This window comes from Buteo buteo, chromosome Z (genome assembly GCF_964188355.1).
Source record: "Buteo buteo chromosome Z, bButBut1.hap1.1, whole genome shotgun sequence".
Lineage (NCBI taxonomy): Eukaryota > Metazoa > Chordata > Aves > Accipitriformes > Accipitridae > Buteo > Buteo buteo.
Window position 1 is genome coordinate 14408392 of NC_134204.1, and position 19491 is coordinate 14427882.

At 35.9% G+C, this 19491-nt stretch overlaps 1 protein-coding gene across 1 annotated transcript in view; it reads right to left on the reverse strand.

Annotated features, from left to right (window-relative positions):
* Positions 1 to 598: 598 nt before the first annotated feature.
* The window catches only part of CPLANE1 (ciliogenesis and planar polarity effector complex subunit 1), a 61032-nt gene continuing 42139 nt past the window's right edge, over positions 599 to 19491 (reverse strand). Inside the window, exons 37-54 of the mRNA XM_075019913.1 lie at positions 18983 to 18993; positions 18705 to 18759; positions 17592 to 17696; positions 17047 to 17139; positions 15854 to 15966; positions 15397 to 15595; positions 14876 to 15000; positions 13105 to 13198; positions 11989 to 12150; positions 10494 to 10524; positions 8931 to 9062; positions 6922 to 7087; positions 5180 to 5241; positions 4577 to 4741; positions 3262 to 3374; positions 2834 to 2917; positions 1246 to 1415; positions 599 to 829 (exon numbers count right to left, since the gene is read on the reverse strand). Of these exons, the coding sequence (XP_074876014.1) occupies positions 689 to 829; positions 1246 to 1415; positions 2834 to 2917; positions 3262 to 3374; positions 4577 to 4741; positions 5180 to 5241; positions 6922 to 7087; positions 8931 to 9062; positions 10494 to 10524; positions 11989 to 12150; positions 13105 to 13198; positions 14876 to 15000; positions 15397 to 15595; positions 15854 to 15966; positions 17047 to 17139; positions 17592 to 17696; positions 18705 to 18759; positions 18983 to 18993 (2021 nt within the window). The 3' untranslated portion in view covers positions 599 to 688. The remainder of the gene's footprint in view (positions 830 to 1245; positions 1416 to 2833; positions 2918 to 3261; positions 3375 to 4576; positions 4742 to 5179; positions 5242 to 6921; positions 7088 to 8930; positions 9063 to 10493; positions 10525 to 11988; positions 12151 to 13104; positions 13199 to 14875; positions 15001 to 15396; positions 15596 to 15853; positions 15967 to 17046; positions 17140 to 17591; positions 17697 to 18704; positions 18760 to 18982; positions 18994 to 19491) is intronic.

A 19491-nucleotide genomic window follows, 5' to 3' on the forward strand; every position in this document is an offset into this window, starting at 1 on the left:
ACAGTGACATTTTTCTTTATGTCAGTAAGTACTTGTCCTTAATGTCTTATACCGTTGTCTGATTTTCCTAACAAAAGTCTGTATTTCATTTATTGCTGCCTGACTATTTGTACCTCTGTCTATCAATCATTCAAACTCTTTTTAAGATTTCTCTAAGCTATTGTAAAAGTAAGCTGGGTTTAAAATACTAGGGTAGTGCACGTGCACATGTACAGTCATAGTGGTACCCAGCAATAAGTGTACTCTGTGTGTATATCGCTTTACAGCAGAAACTAATAAACTCACTTCTATTAAATCAGTTTATCACAATTGTTAAGTTACAAAAATAACTTCATCCATAATGATGTTAAATATTAAATACAAAGGTAAAACAGTTGTGCAGTGCATGTATATGTATGTATGTTTCTATGTAAAGAAGCTGTCCCAGAAGTTCTTGCTTAAGACTGTTGGTCTGCATTTACCAACTATATTTAGTTCTTGTTGACTTGAAGACATATGGAAAGCAAACTACATGTTAAGGAGTTGAATTTCATCTAGCCAAGACTGCAAGCAGTGAGAGTTTCTGTGCTGCTTAAGAAGAAAACCAATGCAAGCCTCATTCCATTTTAAGTAGAACAATGATTATTTTAAAAAATGAATCCAAACACCAGCAACTGTTTGGAAGTGCACAGCAGCTGAGAAATCTTGTTCACATGTCTTCCACATCTGCTACCATAGCCTCAATTGCATTCCAGTCCAGTTTGCTGAGGATACTTCCTGTGCTTTCAGAAACGCCATCAGTGTCGATAACGCTGAGAGGAGAGAAACTCACAGGATGCAGTGCAGATGCCTGCTGGAGGAAAAGATGAGCTGAATCATTGCTTATCATTCATGGACGAGACCTCTGTGTAGCCAGTAGAAATGGTTCCATTCTTTTCAAACATGTCCTTATCAAGTTATGTATCTGATTATTCTGCAATAAATGCAATTTATTTTCCTGCTTACGCACTGCCACTAGTGTCTGTTGCCTGGACAGACAATGTGCCCATGCAGTTGTTATAAAGAATATTCATTTTCAAGGCCCACAAGAATGATTTTGCTTGTGAAGACAAAATGTAACTCTGTTGAATCACCATCATTTATGTCCCTCTACATCTATCCCACCCACACATTTTGAATGGAGAACCATGTTTTAAAAAAAGCAGAAGTAAACAAAGCATTAAGTGGCAGATATCAAATCATTCCTAGAATAAGTAGACATCCTACCTGAAACAAGGAGTCATGAGTATCTTGAAGTATTCTTTGGATATCATCAGGCACAGTCCAAGGACTTACTATGTCTCGATCAGACTCTTGATCAACATCTTCTGTCTGAACTGCAGTGGCAACATGTGGAGGCTTTTGTTCTGATGTTCTGCTGACTCTATACTCAGCGGCTGAGGAGAAAAGAAGCCAACCATAGCACTGTAATATTTCTTGCTGTTTATTTCTGATGTCTTGGAACTTCTCCAAGAGCAGAGGCTCCAAGTTCTAAGAACTGAAAGCTGTGTGTAAACACATGCAAAAAGAGCATGACCTGTTATCTTGAACTGATGTGGGGTAATGGCGAGAAAATGCTGCTGGTCCCTTCCCCTTCTAGCCTCACGCTCTGAACTGTCTCCTCAGGACAGACCATGAAGTCGAATAGGACTATGCATGGTGCCTACAGCATCCAGGTCCTGTAGTGCAGTCCTCAAAAAGGGACATTGCTACATTATTTGGTAGAACTATATAAATCCTGGATTTGTGCCTCTTAGAAGACATAGAACTTTAGTGAAACCCTTAGCAGTGATGGGATACAATGGAGAAACAGATACAAGAAGGTGATGTGAAAACAGAGAAAGATCAAGCTGTATTTGGCGTTTAAAAAGAGAATGTATGGAAAGGAGGAGGAGAACGACTTTCCTCATGCATAGAGGTGAGTGAGTGATTCAGGAAAAACACCCATCTGCTTACTACTGCTTCTGTCCCTTTCCTGCATTGCCAACTCAAATAAATTGACATTTGACTAGCCAAAAAAGATCTCTATTATGCCACTAGTATAATTCTGGTGTAAGGGAGAATGGAATCAACCCACAGTATTTCCTAAGTTTCACACTGATTCTCTCCTCAACCTTTTCCTGTCTGATCAGAAATTCTGCACTGTAATCAAGTCCTGCATCTGTTAAAGAATTTGATTAGGAAGAAACATTTATGTGAGGAAACTTAAGTGGATCCAGACCTACACAGATAGGCATAGGGAAAAAGAATCACTAAAAGCCTAAATTTTTTTTAAAACAAGTTCAGTCTTACATTTTTCCACTCTAACATTATGACAAAATAATATCTTAAATAACTACTGTACAGAGGGAATAACAAAGACAATTCCTACTTTAAAGAGCTCAGAAAGTAAGCAGGATAGAAAGGTAACGGAGAGGCACAATGCTTGTGTACTGCACTGCTAACTAACTCTCTCTCTGCGGGTTTCAGCTGAAAGACAGACTCAAGACCTGTCCCTCATGACTTCATAATGCCTGTTTGAGGAAAACACTGAAATCCAGCACATTTGCTTCAGTAATCTTGCAACTGCCATCTGGCTAAAACCATTCAGGAGGTAAACAGATGTGATTGATTAAAATATTTCATAAGTTTCTAATGAAAAGGATTTTTATGTGGGGGAAAAAATGATTTTTATTCTTCTAAACTAAAGCTGTATCTAAGGCCCATGTTGCATAAAGTCTACCCAGCATGTACCCTGAAATGTGTTCTCTGGGTCTTATTTTTCCCCTGTATTATGTAGCTGAACAGCACTATGTCATTGCTCTTAATAACTTACAGTGTCTAGAATTAACAGGACAGTTTGCAGCATTTCTAATTCTTCCCCTGGAAGTACTCTTCTGTAGGAGCATACAAGCATTTCCTGGAAAGACAAAGAAAGCATTTCCTCTGTCAGGTGCAGTAGATCAAAACTACTCAAAAGATGCTTCAAAATTTTCATGTATGAGCTTGCTTCCTGGATTACACAGTAGTCTTGATATGGCAAATTAAGCTACTTTGGATTTAAAAAGAAATGATAACGAGATGTAACTCTCATCATTTAATAGGCCAACGGCAGCACAGTTGCAAAAGCCTCAGGACAGGAAACCTCCAGGATTATAAATCTGACTTTCTACATAGGTATTAAAGCTCTTCGCTCCCAAAATCTGGTAATAACTTCAAGATTATCTTCAGTATGTGCCTTCATTAAGAAAATTCTGTTCTTACCCCTGGACTGTGTTAAACCAAGGCTTGGGGTGAAACGATGTACTTTTTGACCAAAGCTGGGTTTGGCAGCAATTCTGCTCCTTTCTGACACAACAGGACTGTTCAGATGCCCTCTACAACAAGAAAAAAGAACACAAAACAACAAAGCCCCAAAACTTACCACTGTCTACTACATACCATTCCTCAACACAACTTAGATCTAACAGGGGTTATTCAGACGAGGCAAAAAGGCCACAGAAATCACCTTCAGCCCACTTAGCTGAGGATCAGCATCACACACTGGTTGTGGGAACAATACGCCTCACCAGAAACAGAACTGCTGGCAATCACAGTGAAGACATATCAAATTGGCTTTGCAAACAGCCAGTTTAGGTCCAACAAAACTTATTAGTTAGAAGTTACTACCACTCCTGAGGTGGCTTCCTGCATGACATTTCTTCTTGCTTCTGATTCTGGCAGGGCTGATGTACTTAAACCACCCTTGGACACCACCAGCAGGCTCTATACAGCACTGACTACATTCAGTTTAATGCTCTATTCTGGAACTTTACCTATTAAAAAGAGATGCAGAAATATTTAAGTCTGGAACTTACAGGATTATCTGAAGTACACAGTTCCTCCTATTATTGTGGAAAAACTTAAAATTTTATGTAGAAAAAGTATACTGCAATATACACCTGGATTACATATACACACATGTGACATTAATGCCATCAAGTAGACTAAATTTACAGGTTTATAATTCTCGAATACCATCATCTCCTCAAAAAGCAATAAACACCAAAGTGCAAAAGAAAGAACAAGTAAAATCCTATTTAATGAAAAAAATTTGAAAGGAATAGAGTAAATCTAGAGTTTGCTGACCTCAAATTTAAGTCATCTATATGCATTTTTATGCCACCTAAGTAGTGGTATACTACTTTTATACCACATAAGTAGTATTTTTATTTGCTTCTTGCTTGTTACTAGATACTCTTCAGATCATTGACTATGTTCCTGGCTATAGTCCAGTGTAATTGCAGTCAAATGGAATAGATTAGGACATTGATTACAGCTCCAACTCTAGCGTTGGCTTATTCTGTGCTCTGAAAGACATTTTTAAGGCTCACTCCAAGATTTGCACTAGTGGTTTTAAGAAGATTGGTACAGGAACTTAAGACTCTTCTGATCCAGACAGACAGTATCCTTGATTCTGCCAGAATATAAAGCTTCTGTCAAGCTAATCCTATACCAACTAGCTACAAATTGCAGACAAATTTAAAGTGTGGTAAAGACACCAGTTCATCAGAGCAGGTGTAATGCTTGAAGTTGTTACCCTTTAGTAGATGTCATATGCCGCCTTCTGTACTCTTGAGGTAATCTTGTCCTGGACAATGGTCTACGTTCATTTGCAGGTAACACCACTGTTTCAGATAACATTTCATTCATCAGAGAAAGTGCTTGTGATATTCTCATACTGTGATGTTCAGATAACAGGGCTCTATGGAGAAATAATGTTACATGTTAACTCATGCTATCACTCATTTAATTGCAGCTGGCTTGAGTCTTGGAAGGCTACAGGGTAACCAGAAGAGAAGGTAGTTTTTCAATTTCAGAGAAGATATACTAAGCCTTTTAAGATCATTAGCAAAAAGCTAAAATATTTATTAACAATGGGTTTGACAGAATGCATGAATCAATGCTGGGGGAAAAAAGAAAAGAAAAATTATATTTGGAAACTGAAAAATACAGTCAAATGATGAAACATGTTCAGAGTTTTCCTAAATGGTAAAGCAAACATGAACTGTTTACGATTTTTGTTGAAATGCCATTCATATCTAAAGTCTCATTGACAAGACAGTTAAAACTACCTCTTCCTTAAGACTGGAAGATTCATATATAAATAAGAATACCACAATTTACATTTATAGCAACTTACTTGTCTTTTTCTTCTTTCTTCTTCTGGAAAAATTTAATATCCTTTGAAGTAAGACGACAATGCTGTGCAAGAACGTATAATAATCATTAACTTATTCTATATTGTGGTGTCATTCCAGTCTCTCACTCTTAAAATGTAGACCTATTTGACTTTGAAGTTACTATTTTATACACTCCCCAGAATGAAAAACAGTATGAAAGCCTATCACCTTACCAGCAAATTCAGAGATTGTCTCTGTAAGCATCCAGTCTCTAAAAATACACTGAAAGCTTGCAGTCACACCGTCAACTGGAGCTCATGTGCTTAAAATATAAACATTCCTAAGGAGATGTCTTCACTGTCAAGCTCTAAGTTTCAAATGGCCTCACTTTCAGTTTCCTGAAAATCAGTGATGCTCCTAACAATAACTAATTTAAAAAACAGGGCAACGTTGCACTTTGATCTGTTTGCTAGAGTACAATTTTCATTCTTTAAATGCTTTCTTCTAAAAAAACCCAAACAACCCACCAAAAGTTGAGAATCCCTCCATCTAATGATTTCAGGAGAAAGGCCTACAACAAGAACATCAAGTATATGTTTATGGGTTGGCAACACAGAAGAGGGAGAGAAGCTGGACCCTTTTTTCCTGAATCATTTCTCTCTACAGACGTACAAAAGAGCAGCTGGGTTCAACTCTGAAAGACTGTTTAAAACCAGGGGAAATAATGTCTGTCATAGATGAAATCTGTTAGTCTTTCTAAAAGTAAATACAATTGAATTATTTAGTAACGGGAATTTGCTGCTTGGGAGTTAAAACCAGTAGAGTTTCAGCATGAAAGAATTTACAGCATACCCTGCATTCAGCTGATGAGTAAAAAGTATAAGGATATATTTGCTCACACTAGGTCTCATCTCCTGTGACCCTGGAGCTTCCCCTGACTCAGAAGTGTCTTTTCAGATCCTGAAGGTATCCAGGTGACAAATGCATATTTTAAGACTTAATACTGATTGGGAAATTATTTCTGAACTAATTTTGTACCTTTTTTTTTTTCCTTCAGTTATTTCCAGCACAGTGCAGATCAGAAGAGATGTATCAGGCCATAAACATTTTTTTACTAATTAAAAGTAAAAAAATTCTGGGAGGGAAGGGATTGTTTGCTGAGCCTGTATTGCAACCAGCCTTCAACAAAAAAATTAATCAGATACTTGAGATGTATGCCGTATTCTAACATCTCTGCTGTGACCCTCTGGAATTGCATACACTTCTGTGTGTGTGAATGACAAGGATGGCTGCCCTCAGTATCCCATCATGTTCGTAAAGGATGTTGGTATCTGAACTCTGCTTTTTAAAATCATTGAGGGTTTTTAGGAGGTGCAGGGGAAGATGAAACAAGATGTAAACACATCTTTACAACTCCTGTAGTTATCACTCCCTGACAAAATACAGCTTTTATCAGTGAATGTTACAGCTATATCCATTGCAGTCAGGGGACTCTCCTGAATCTAGAGCTGGGGGACAGGACATAATTGCCACCTGCAGCCAGTTATCATTACTGCAGCCTGTGAAAAACATTAGTATATTTGCTTACTCATCACTTCTGACACAACTATGGCCAGTTCCAATAAAATAAGATTAAACATATAAACCCCCCAACATTAAAATATGAAAAAAATCCCCAACAGCCTTTATAATATCTAACCTGAACAATCAACACTTGTACAACATGTAACAGTTACTCTTCCAAGATACCCATTATTCTTACCACATCCTTTCTTAGATTGAATGGATTACGCTCTTTCTGTCTTTGTTCATCCAGTTTCTTCACATATTCTCTCATTCTTTCCTTTTGCTTTCTTTTAATCCATGCTTGTATCTCTGTCTTCTCCTTTTTTGTTCTTTGAGAATGTCCAGCAGCAGAATCATGAACTCTGAGAGCAGATGCAAGTGGGAAATAATCTAGCACATCCTTTAAATTGCAAACAATGGCAGCTACACATGGTACAATAAAAATACTGCAATCCCTTTAAAATTCTTGCTCAGCTGAAAGCATAAGTATTGAACAACAGGGAAATTTTCTTCTGCAAAATTTTACTTCATAAAATCCTGGCACACAAGTAATTTCCAAGACCTTTCTGAAAATTTTTCTTCTATTTGTCAACTACATTCAGATAGTAGGACCAAAGCTTTAAATGTGGACCATCTGTTATTGTCATTATGGGATAACTGGCACAGAAAAAACTGCAAGCCATTTTGCTTTGATCTTTCATTTTTAAGTGTGTATTGTATAAGTATCTAAAAAAGAAAAAAAGACCAGTGAGATTCTATCATCCTTTTGTTCCTCCCCTCAGCCTATGATCTCCTTCACAAGTCTCTCTGTACAAAGTAATTTTAAAACCACTAACTCAGAATACTAACAACAGAAAAACACAGCCAATAAGAAATACTAACCTAACTTCACTCTCAGAGTTCTTCAGAAATATTTACTAATTCACCTTGCAACATTTAAAGGAAGCGGCTGGTAATAAATATTTTCTTCACTGTAAAACTAAAAGCGCTGACCTAAAAATTAAATATGAGATTTTCCAAGAGAAGTGTTTCAATTTTAAATGTCTCATTTTTTGCAGCCCATTTTGAAACTTCTCTCATTTTCAGGACTGGCAGGCACTAATAATTCCAGAATCACCAGAAGATGTCAGTGTAGCAAAATAAGGTATCTCTAGTAGTTGCAGTTCAACTGAAAGCTTATGGATTGAAGCATTAAGGCCGTAAGCAATTAGAAGAACTTTGACACATTTGAAAGTGATTTACTTTGTGGCAAAGAGAAGTGTCATTATCAGAAGTATGCACTGTCATATGTGAAAATAAGTACATAAAACTGAGTTGTCTTTCACTCTTTGGTCAGGTTTGATCAAATACTACTTGAAAACATTTCTGAAATTTTCAGTAACTTTGAAAATATTCACATAATTGCATAAAGCAGTCCAGCTAGCACCTTTTATATGTTGTTGTAGTCATTATTAATGCATTTCGAATTCTCAAAGGATCACAAGGATGTTATGATCTGTGCACAGATTTAGATTTGAAGCTCTTCAGCTCCTTTTACAATTTGAATATACGTTAGAACAAGTAAACCAAAGCACTACACTCTACTTAAATGAGTCACTAGAACATCCTGAAACAAGTATCTTAAACTGGTGTGAACTTTTGCACCAACACAACACAAATGTTTGGCATCCTGAACTGCTGTATTTTTGCCTTGCAAGCAACTGACACCAAAAACAGGAATAGGAAACAGCTGTAACTTCAACCTATCTTAGGAAAGAACACAGCTGGTTTTATAACAGGAAGGTGTAGAAATCTCCAGCAGGGAGGAGAGCATGACAGGCTAGAGTCTGGGGCTGGAAGCTTCTGAAGCTGCTTTGCCACTGACAGGAAATTTCTTTTTTGTCTTTCAGAACTGCTTTAGAAGGCTCCAGTCGCCTTGGTTGAACTGAATCTGCTGTATATACAGTGTTGTGCTCTAGGCTATACGTGGTAGAATAAGGAAGAAGCAAGTAGGATGGAAAGAATTTTAAAACCAAAATAGTAAAAACCAATTAGAATATTTCACAAATGGCCAGTAAAATAGTGGCTATTAAACAGTTCTAATACCAGTCCTGTTAACATCAACTCAACTCACATGCTTCTACTGTTTACAGGGTGTGAGCTATAAGAATAACCAGGGTTAAAATGATTTAACTAACATGCAATAAAAACCAGCCATCATATTACCTAGAGATTTGCTTAGCTTGTATTTTTGTAAAGCCCAGCTCCAACGGAGAGACGTCACCTTCTACTACAAGATCATTAGTGATGTCAGTAACACCACTCAGACTAGTAATTTGCAGGGGATCTTCTGAAGAGCTTAAAGTTAGGCAGGGAAAAAAAAATTTTTACTAATTTAAAGTAGAACGTGCCTGTAATAACAAGCTAAAATCCTTCCTTTTATGCTTAAAATAAGAATATTCAGGTTGTTTTACCAGCAGCCTTTGGACTTAATTTTCTTTCCCCTACATCTCACTGTGTTAGTGTACACAAGCAATACCTGGATAATGCGTGTAGACACACTGTCGTTAAGAAATTACCAGCCATCACCTTAGCTTTGCTGTCATCAGGTACACTTTAGCCAACTTTGTAGCTCCCCAGTGTGAATGGGACAGAATGAGTGAGACCTGACTAACATCAGGGATACTGCAGGGAAGAGGGCATTGAATAAACCATCCAGAAGTATGGCCCCATCCAGAGCTGAACTGCCTGCGCTACAGTGGGGTGCATGAACATGGCTGGCCCCGAGGAGACTGAGCCTGGCAGCCCAGAAGACCAGGAGCACCCACGGGGTTTGTGCTGCTGCTCATGCTGAGATAAGGCTGTGGGATGCTACCAGTTTTGGGAACCACAACTCTCAATGGCCTTCTAAGCGAGAATCAGTGTGAGTGAGAGAATAAGTTCTACCTAAATTCTGCCCGTTTGTTTCCTCTCTTTTAATCAGTTGTTCTCAATAAAAATAAAATCTCATGTAGTTTACGACTGCAAGCTACAGTCGCTTTGAGTTACTCCTTTGGGTAAAAATCACCATCTGTTAAAGTTCATTGCCTCACACCCATCCTCAAGGTTATGTAATCACTCTCTATTCTATTTCAGCAACAACAAGTAGCTTCACTTGAAATACTTTAAAAATAAACTAAACCATTCAGTTTACTGCTATGCTTCAAGCAAAATAATAAAGGCTGGTAGTTGAGCAGAATGACCAGGAAGAAAGGGAAGTCAGCTGCTGTTTTCTACTGCATGACTGGGTCTAGAAGACTAACAGCAGTTAACAGTAGGAAATATGTATGTCAGACCATTTTATTTAATGGATAAGATCACTTCAGTTTTGAAATCTTCAGCCTGTTGCTTTACACTGCTCACATGGTAACACTTCAACTTTCTGGTGATAGCTGGCCTCAGTAGATGACTACTAGCAGCAGTTACATGTACTTGTTCAAAAACAGTGTTTTGCAAATAGAAGAAATAACAAATGCACATATACAACAGCAGCATCTCCATTAACAGCTCTGTTACCTATAACTAGAAAGCAACTTTGAATGCTTCTGCAGCTTTTGCACAACGTAAATCTAACAGGCACTACCGAAGTCAGAGTAAATGCCTGAAATTAAGTCATAAAAAGGCTTTCATTGAGTTTGAAAATGAATGCCTAGATTTTTATGCAAGTGATAGTTCCACCTTGACAGTCCTCTTTTCGGTAGGAGATTAAAGTAAACAAATTTTCAACAAAATCCATGTCAAAATACATACCTGTCAGATAGATGTCCACATATGTGAAAGCCTGAAACAGGAACAGCCTTTGTTAATAAAAGCCTTGCACTTGTACACAAACTAATAATACATATGCTAAACAACCTGAGGGATAAAATACAGAAATATATCAACCTGAATATGTTGACATTAAAAATAAATGTATATTGTACATAGGCTTAATGACCTGTAAGAAAGCATGTCATCGACTGCCAGGTTAATACAGAGTCTTCAGAGAACATGAATCAACAGCTTGCTGACACAGTTTTGCTAGGAAGACAAGATCCCTGTTATCACTTTTCTGCCATGATCAAACTAAGCTTATCAGTTCCAACTAACTGGAAATGATCTGTTCCAATCAACTATACAGCGTTTTATGGAAAATTAACAATTGCTGCTTACTTGAAGAAGCCAGGCTATGAACTCCTGGAATTCAGGAAATGCAGCTGAAGAGCAGTATGGATGTCTTGGAAGGAAGAGCACTATTATCCTTCCTAAGCTAAGCTATACTCTCAAAAAATTATAGTTCCTTATAGAAACTTAGTATCACCTACAGTTTTCTTAGCTTGCAAGTAACAAATTTATACTTAAAGAGAAAAACTGTAAGTGTATTACTGTTTATAAAATTTATCTGTGTGTGCATGCCATTTGAGATTCACTTCTGCTGTATGCAGATATAGGAACCATGTTTTAACACCTTTTATGACAGACTGCTGCAAATGTGACTGTCAAATGCATGTTCACCTGTACAAAGTATGTATCATTTTTAGAAGCTTGAATGCAAGCAATGCAGGCAATACACAGACAAAAATAAGACACTCTCCATTTTTAAACACAGGCAATAAGTTGCTTGCATAGTGATTTTTTCCTCCTCCTTTTAATGCTACTGCAGTCTTTATAACTGCGAAAATCAATTTACTGTCAGTTTGCAAAATAAAATGAGACCTCATGAAATAACATTTTAGGACACAGCCAGTAGTTAACTGTATAGCGATATAAAACAATTTGTTTTGCTAATGTGGGTTGGATTTAATTGAGATCTCACCTCTCTAAAACATAGAAGGATGACAGAGATGATAAAGACAGCTTTGGGAGGAAGCTATGAGTGTCCTACGGCATTGTGCCCATTTATATTCACGTACACTTAACTAAATAATTACAAATCAGCACAGTGATGGGTTTCCAAAATAGACCTGAAGTTATTAATTTTCTTTCAATAATGGTGAATTTGAGTGCAAGCATAACTCACTGCTAAGCTGTTTTCAAAGCTTAGTGATACTGTTCTGTCATATAACATATAAACTCATTATCAATGCTCATCCACAAAGCTGTTCTAAATAACACAATCTAGGATGTCTGACAACTGACTTTTATGAGCTCATTGGCATTATGTAACATTCTGTGTAATAGCAATGAGAAAATATTACACCAAGAAGAAAAGGTTTACTTATTTTTAAAAGGAGGAAAAGGGAAAAATAAACACTAAAGATTATACCAGATGATGACTTTGTCCCACTGGGAAAGTTAGAAGCAGAGGCTGCAGAGGCAGAAGAGTGTAATTCCAATGTAGTGTAACTGGGTGCAGGATATTCCAAGTTTAAGCCCTCCTTTTCATCATCTGTAACATCTTCAAAAATCATGTCCCTCAAACAATGTTCTAATTTCATGAAAAAAATAAAAAATATAGTAATTAGTGCAGACCAATGAAAAAAAACCCACAAGGCAAAAACTATCACTCATACATACTTATTAGTGGCATATTTAGTTTATCTGTCAAACCTATAACAACCTGAACCTAGATCAGTTGTGCCTCCCTATGAAAGGGCACTACTAGAGCTGTGATGTAGGTACCAGTCCTGTACATGTGAACAAAAAGACTAAACTATGAGTTGCTCTGTGTGAGGCTAATGGACATCTTAAATACTGTCTTATGTATAAATACAGATATAGCTATGATTTGGCTCTACCACTTGGCTTTGTATTAACTTCATAAGTAGATTAGACTATGTTTTCATATGAACGTAAAATGGACCTAAAGTATGTACCCCCAAGCATGCTCCTTCTTGGCACAGTACAATCGCTATAAGTAAATAGGTACCATATAGTCAACTGTTATATAAACAATTCAATACATCAGCTCTAGCAAACAGTTAAGCTGATGTAAGTTCTTATTAAAATCAGCAGATATTACAACTAGATAGCCACCAAAACATGCACAAAAAAAGCTTCTTTATACACACACAGAAGACTGAGGACAAATTTCATATCCTTTTATGTCAGCAAGCAAAGCACTCATAAGCACCACGTTTTGATTTTATGATACAATAGAAATACACACTATCATCTTTAAAATCTGATACCTAAGTCCTGCATTATGATTTTGGAAAAGTTCAAAGTATACAGATATTTTCAAATGCATTTTTGTTGTAGCAGAACCCATAATATTCAGATTTTCTACCTTTGACTTTATTTCTCTCCCTCATATTTTTGATTTTTGGTGCATATTTCAATAACACCTTTTGGGATTGCACTTCGGTAAGTTAGTCAAGTTTAATATTCAACTACAAGCTTACTGTAATTGCAAGTTAACTTCTGTTAACTGAACACATACCATCATCAAGGATTCTAGCATCTTCTGAGAATGAAGGACGAGCATCAAGGTCTGAATTGGCAGCCATTTCAAAATCTTCTATTATTTTCACTAGCTATAAATGAAGCCCAAAAGCTAAGTAATGATACATTTTTCAAGGTATTTGAGACCTACACCACAGATATGCAAAGCTTGCTGTAAATAAATTTTTTTTTCCCCAGAATCTTATAAACATTTTAATGGAGTATCCTGATTCAAACCAAAGAAAATAGTTCAGGAATCAAAGTAGCTCAAGTAGATTCATTTCATCTAAAGAGGTCAATCTTCTGGACCCTTAATCTGAGAAAACACACATATGAACTGTATTATTCTTGTGAACAGTTTTACTCCTATTGATTACATTATTTCTATTTTTAAAATAGCTGAAGTTTTCCAATATATCTTATCTAAAAATCATACAAATAAAAATATTACCATGTTCTTCATAAGTCAGGAGTTTCCTGAAATTTAAAACCATAAAGTGAAAACTAAAACTGACTAACCTAGATTGAGACATTTTACTGAACATTATTCTTACAAAAAGCAGGCCTCAAAACTGATTTCTAATACGTAAGAAATTGTTATAAAAAGGAATGACCAACTGCTGTGCATTGAAATAAAGGCAAAAAAGAAAATGAGTTTATCCTCAGGATTTGGCTAGACAGCCAGAAGATTTAAACCCAAATGCAGTGAAATGATGAAACAAAGGATATATGAAGATTTTTTTTCCACTATAGGCTTTTAAAAATCTGGCTAGACAATCACCTTGATAAAAGATATAAGTGATGAAATAATCCAACTTAGTGTGGTAACTGTGTGTAGGTGACACAATGAGGTCCTTACATTTCTGTGGATATATAGAAGGACAAGCAAGGGACACTATTAGTTTGAATAATTATACAAAAAGTAGATGCTGTGGAATTACACAGTGCTACTGATTTCCTTCTTTATTAAGCAAGGTCTACAGGAAGAGGAAATTGACTTAGTTTTCTTGACTTGCAAAGAAAAAGAAATTTTTTTTAACCAGCTAGGTAAAATCAGAACCTACTGGTTCATTCTCAGATTAGTCACTCCCAGTTTGCTCCAAACTTAATAAAAAAGTCAAACTAATGTGAAGAAATAATTGCTAGTATTCCTCATCTCACATATACCTAAAGTCAGCCAAACCTGAAGTTTTAGGCAAATTAAACTAGATATAGTATTAAGAGGTCAGTCCACTGGAAATTTTAAACTTTTTATTGTTAGCTCTGTCATGACCTATAAAATAATAATTTCTGAATCATATATAAGATCATCTGAATGCACTATGTCCAAAATGCATTTTACTTCTATATTTGGATTTATAAAGATGTTAAAAATGCAAATATTTTATGAAATAAATAGGAACAGGTTCCAGAAATGGTCACATAACATTCTGCAGAGGCACAACTGCAGAATATTTGCAAAAAAGGTCTCCTGCTCAGCCTGAACTTTTGTGCTATTCCATTTTCCCAGTTACAGAGAACTTAAATAAATCTACCCATTCACTAATATCATCATCATTCTGGCCAGCATTTGGTCCATTGTAAGTAACAATGTCAGCCAACAGATGCAGCACTAAATGTGAAAGAACTGTGTATTATTCTTGATTTCTCTCAACATATACTAAGCAGATTTGAAAATACATCATTCCAAAATGTAAATTTTGTCTTTAGCCAAAAGAAGTTACAAAATAAAACTGTTTAAGACACAACAGTTGGCAGTCACAACTCACCAGTTTGGTATTTCTGAAATCCTCCTCCATATTTTCTGTTATGTTCTGTAGTGTCTGTAATTGCATATCCATTTCCTGCTGCTTTGTGGAAGAGTACTCTTTGCCAATTACGTTGGATGGAAGCCCTGAAGAAGGAAATGTTCTGTCATATTCATGTACTATGTTCCAAGTTACACTAACTTTAGCAGAATCTGACTTCTTATCTTCCTTTTGCACTTGGCTTGATAAATTTTGCAGATGATTGTCTTGAAATAAAAAAAAAAACAGTGCACCAACATCACTGAATAAACTGCAAATATTTAAGTACTGCAAGTGATTAGGCATAGCTGTGCTATACCTAATAGTATGATTTAGGAGGCAGGAATCACCACGAAAGAAGTCAAATGTATAAATGTTTTGATGTATAAGACTAAAAAAATAGGAGGTGAATTGGGGAAAGGCTCCAGTTTTCTGTGGAAAATAAGAGTATTACAACAAAAATGTACAACTTTTTTTTCTGATTTAAAACCCAAATGGTTTACCTTTCTTCTGAAGCGCCTCAGGTGGAATTCCATTAGTAACAGAAGCTGCCATGTGATGAAGTTTTGCAGTAGATGGAATTTCAGACTTCTCATTTTGCTGTGCAGTAGCTATCTCTTCTGCAGACTCAGGTATCATGGGCAAATTGTTAAGGATGTCACTGTCTTCAATGTCAATCACACTGATATATTCATGTTCACTCTAAACAAGAACAAGATTATGAAGAGTTATACAGTATGTTTTGCACGTATTGTTTACAGTACATTGTTAACCATTTCCTGTGTTTACCTCTTACCACTTTGAGTTGAAAAGGTTTTTGTTTTTGAAACAAAGTAACTAACGTCTTCCCTATGGTATTATGCAACTGACTCATCCAGATATAAAGAACCCAAATTCATGAGGTAAAACAAACGGTATACTTAAAATGTATTTTAACCATATGTACATTGGACCACTAACCAAATCAGGTGCATCAGACAGAAAGGATGGTAAAGGTGTTTCATTCAATTCAGTGGGCAATCTCAGGTTTAAATACATGTCTGTTGGTAGTATCTCAGGGGCACCAGGTGATTCTATGAGAAAAGAATAATAGTATTACATTTACAGTAAAAGCCATGAAAATTCAGAGAAACTATTTGGAAACAGGTCTACATTCTCTAAATGATAAGAAAAGCTTTGATTAGCATTATTTTTTAAAAAATAAAGATAGACAACGTAGCTTAATAGGTTTCTTTAACATTTGCTTCTAACAATAAATTACTAAATTATTTTTCATTTGGGTAATAAATTAGCAGAAAAATACTCAAAATATTAAAATCAAAGCAACATGCTGCAGTCTAAATTGCTATTGATTTCCAATACCCTCCTGCATCTTTACTTGATCCAAATAAATAATACTACTCAGCTAGAAAGACCTCTAATAAACTATCTGCAAAGAATTCATGTGACATAGTAAAATAATCTTCCAAATGGAACAACACTGTTGAATTTTAAAACAAAGGAAAAATTAATATGCTTACTTGGTGCCATAGGGAAAATACTTAGGTACTGAATTCTATGTAGTACAATTTATCAATGATTTATAAAATCGGAGGAGAAAACCCAAACCAAAATATATCTTCTTTAGCCCAAAATTGAAGTTACCTTCCATTTTTTGTTCTACAAACTGACCCAAAAGATGAATGACTGGAAATAAAATTCCTGCTTGAGACTGGAACATTGTTACTTGGCATATAGCTGTTACACAACTTAACAAATGCACGGAACAACTGTATAATTAGCTGAGCTACTACAGCTCGATTTCACGTGGAGCTGTGATCTGTCGTAACATCCCACTGGTCAATCTATTTGGTCTACATAACACCAACTCCCCGTGATTAAGCGGCAATAAATCAAGCTAAAATCCACAAACGCATCTCCTCATACAGGAATACAAAAGCACAGGTACACTGCACCATGAAAAATTCCAGTCAACCTTTTCATAAACAGTATTATAATTATTTCACATTTGGTTTCAAGAAGTCAGATAAATTAGTATCTTCTTATCTATATACTGCATTAAGCTACCTCATGTACAAAAAACATGTTAAAATTGTAATATTTTTATAGACTTCCCAAACAACAAATGAAGTAGAGAAAGACTGAAGCCACACCTGACACAGGAACAGACATGACCGACTCATTTTTTCGAACTTCAGAAACCTCATTTCCAGCACTGATTCCAACATCCTGATAAGATTTCAGCTCTTGATAGGAAAAACAAAACCAAAATGTATGAATTTAAGGGAAGCAGACACTAATGGCGTTATCTGAATGTATATTTCTGACTTCCCAGCTCACAATCAAAGCAAAGTTTTGGGGGAAGAGGCAGGGTAACAATTGCAGCCACAGGTGAAACATCATCTAAAATGCATGTAAAGTCAAGCTAAGTTAAAAGGAGCTTTCAGAAAAAGTCACAGCAGAACTGACTTACAGAAAGCATGTGGAGACTCTTACATAACTGTAATATTTTAACTAATATTTTGTAATTTACGTTCCACTATCTTCTGGTTTCTTTTTGGAACAAAAAATTACAGTATGAAAAACTGGTTTTGCCTTTAAAAACTTACTCCATTTTGGAAACCGACCAAATACCACAATTAACAAGAAGCAATACCAGAAATAGTTGGCTGCTGTAGGTCACCCAGGTAGCACTTACCTGGGTGAGTATTTGTACTTGCATCTTGAGTTTCTGCTGTTTTTTTTCCTGTAGAAGCCATGTAATGTAGATCTGCTGAAGTAGTAACTGCTTCCCCCATTCTGTCTAAAATGTGATAAAAACACAATAGGTGTGTACAAATAATACAAGAATTAGAAATCTATGAAAGCAATCATATTAACTCAAAATTCATGCCTCCAACAGATTTTTCTTTGCATTTCTGACAGATAATTTTAACCTTTCTCTATGCATACTTCATGAAGTTTGTGCTAGCTGCCTTATGTGAATATCCAACTGTACTGAAACTTACAATATTACATTGAATCAAAAATCAAGGCTCAGTTTGGATGTGTAATTTTTCAATTAAATATTTTAGTATGTTGTACAATAACAATTTGTTTCATATTTTAAAAGGGGGGAAATATTTATGACATGTATACCTTTATTTCTTTTCTGATGTTTCTACAGAGCTTTGCAAGCCAGTATTTCTCCAAAGTCAAGCTTCAAGCTAGAAATACTGTAAACATTCAGTTTCTTTTAAAAGAGCCTTAAATTTCATGTAATTAGAATATGCAGGCAAATAAAATTGGAATAATGTATTTTAAAAACAAATAAAATTATTTAGAATAGGAAAGCATTGTTTACAGCATTCTTTTGATGAATCACTTGAACAGAAATCACTGTCAACCACGGTTACTGAAATTCACTCAACATACTGTTACTATTTCATGAAGTCCATTTTTTACAAACATAAATACAAGATTATCACTTATTTTTAAGAAAACTTAAAATAATTCTATCATTTTCAGGAGAATTATTCTGAGTTCACACATAATTGATACGAGATCTTAAATTTGCCTGCATCTCTCTCCACAGCAAGCCCCTAAAAACTGACTATCGCCCAAAAAAGACTGAATATCTGTTGTACATCCTGAAAGGTTTTCCACATTTTCTGGGGAACAATCCCATAAACCATTATGCTGTATTGCCCACAGACTACGCAATTTGAGTTTTTAACATCTTGATGACTATGGAGTTTTCCTTTGAAATCTAACAAACTTCTGTTCCTTATTTTAATTAAGCACTCAAAGCATTCAAAAGACTTGTACTTGCCCATTGAAATGAAAAAGCCATCTTGAAGGTAAGATGCAGATTTTGCTTGTTGATCCTAATGTAAGGAGAAAAAGAATTATCTTTAAAAATAGCTCCAATGCCAATTAAAGGCTTTCTTGATGCTATTAACTTTCCAATATACCTCCTTTGAGTAATGACTTGGGTGGAAAAACCTTAAAATAATTGTAATGTACTTTTCTTGCCCCGTTTTTTATTTCTTCTGATCCATTCCAACTTATTGGAATTACTGACTATGTAACATTCTTTCCCATATGTACCTTGGGGTGATCTGCAGTAACACAAATTCCTTTCTTCTTCGAGTATATGCTATCTCTGCTGTACCATAATTAATATCTCCCAGGTCTGGTGAGATTCTCCAGCTGCTCTGCTGGACAGGGAAGTCTCAAAAAAGGTATGGTATAGACTAGAAATAGAGCCTGCTGCTCTGCGAAGTGATCAAGGTTTAAATCTGGTAGTGTTCTAGCTTGAAATGTGGTACTTGCAAGGATAACCCCCAAATATGTTAAAAGGTATCAGAAAGGCCTATACAAAAAAAAACCCCAACAAACCAGTAGAAGTGCATAAATCAAAACCCAGCCTGACAAAGACTTTCCCTTCTCAGTTTCTTGGCTGAGACAGAACTGAGACCTCCTGCTCCTGTCCTCACTCTTGTATCATCATCATCTAAGCTCATGTGAAGATTAATGCCTGTGTCATTTGTCCTAGCATTACAGCTAGGCTAAACATAGTTTCTTGGGGTTTTTTTTAAGCAGTTAGTGTTTGTGCA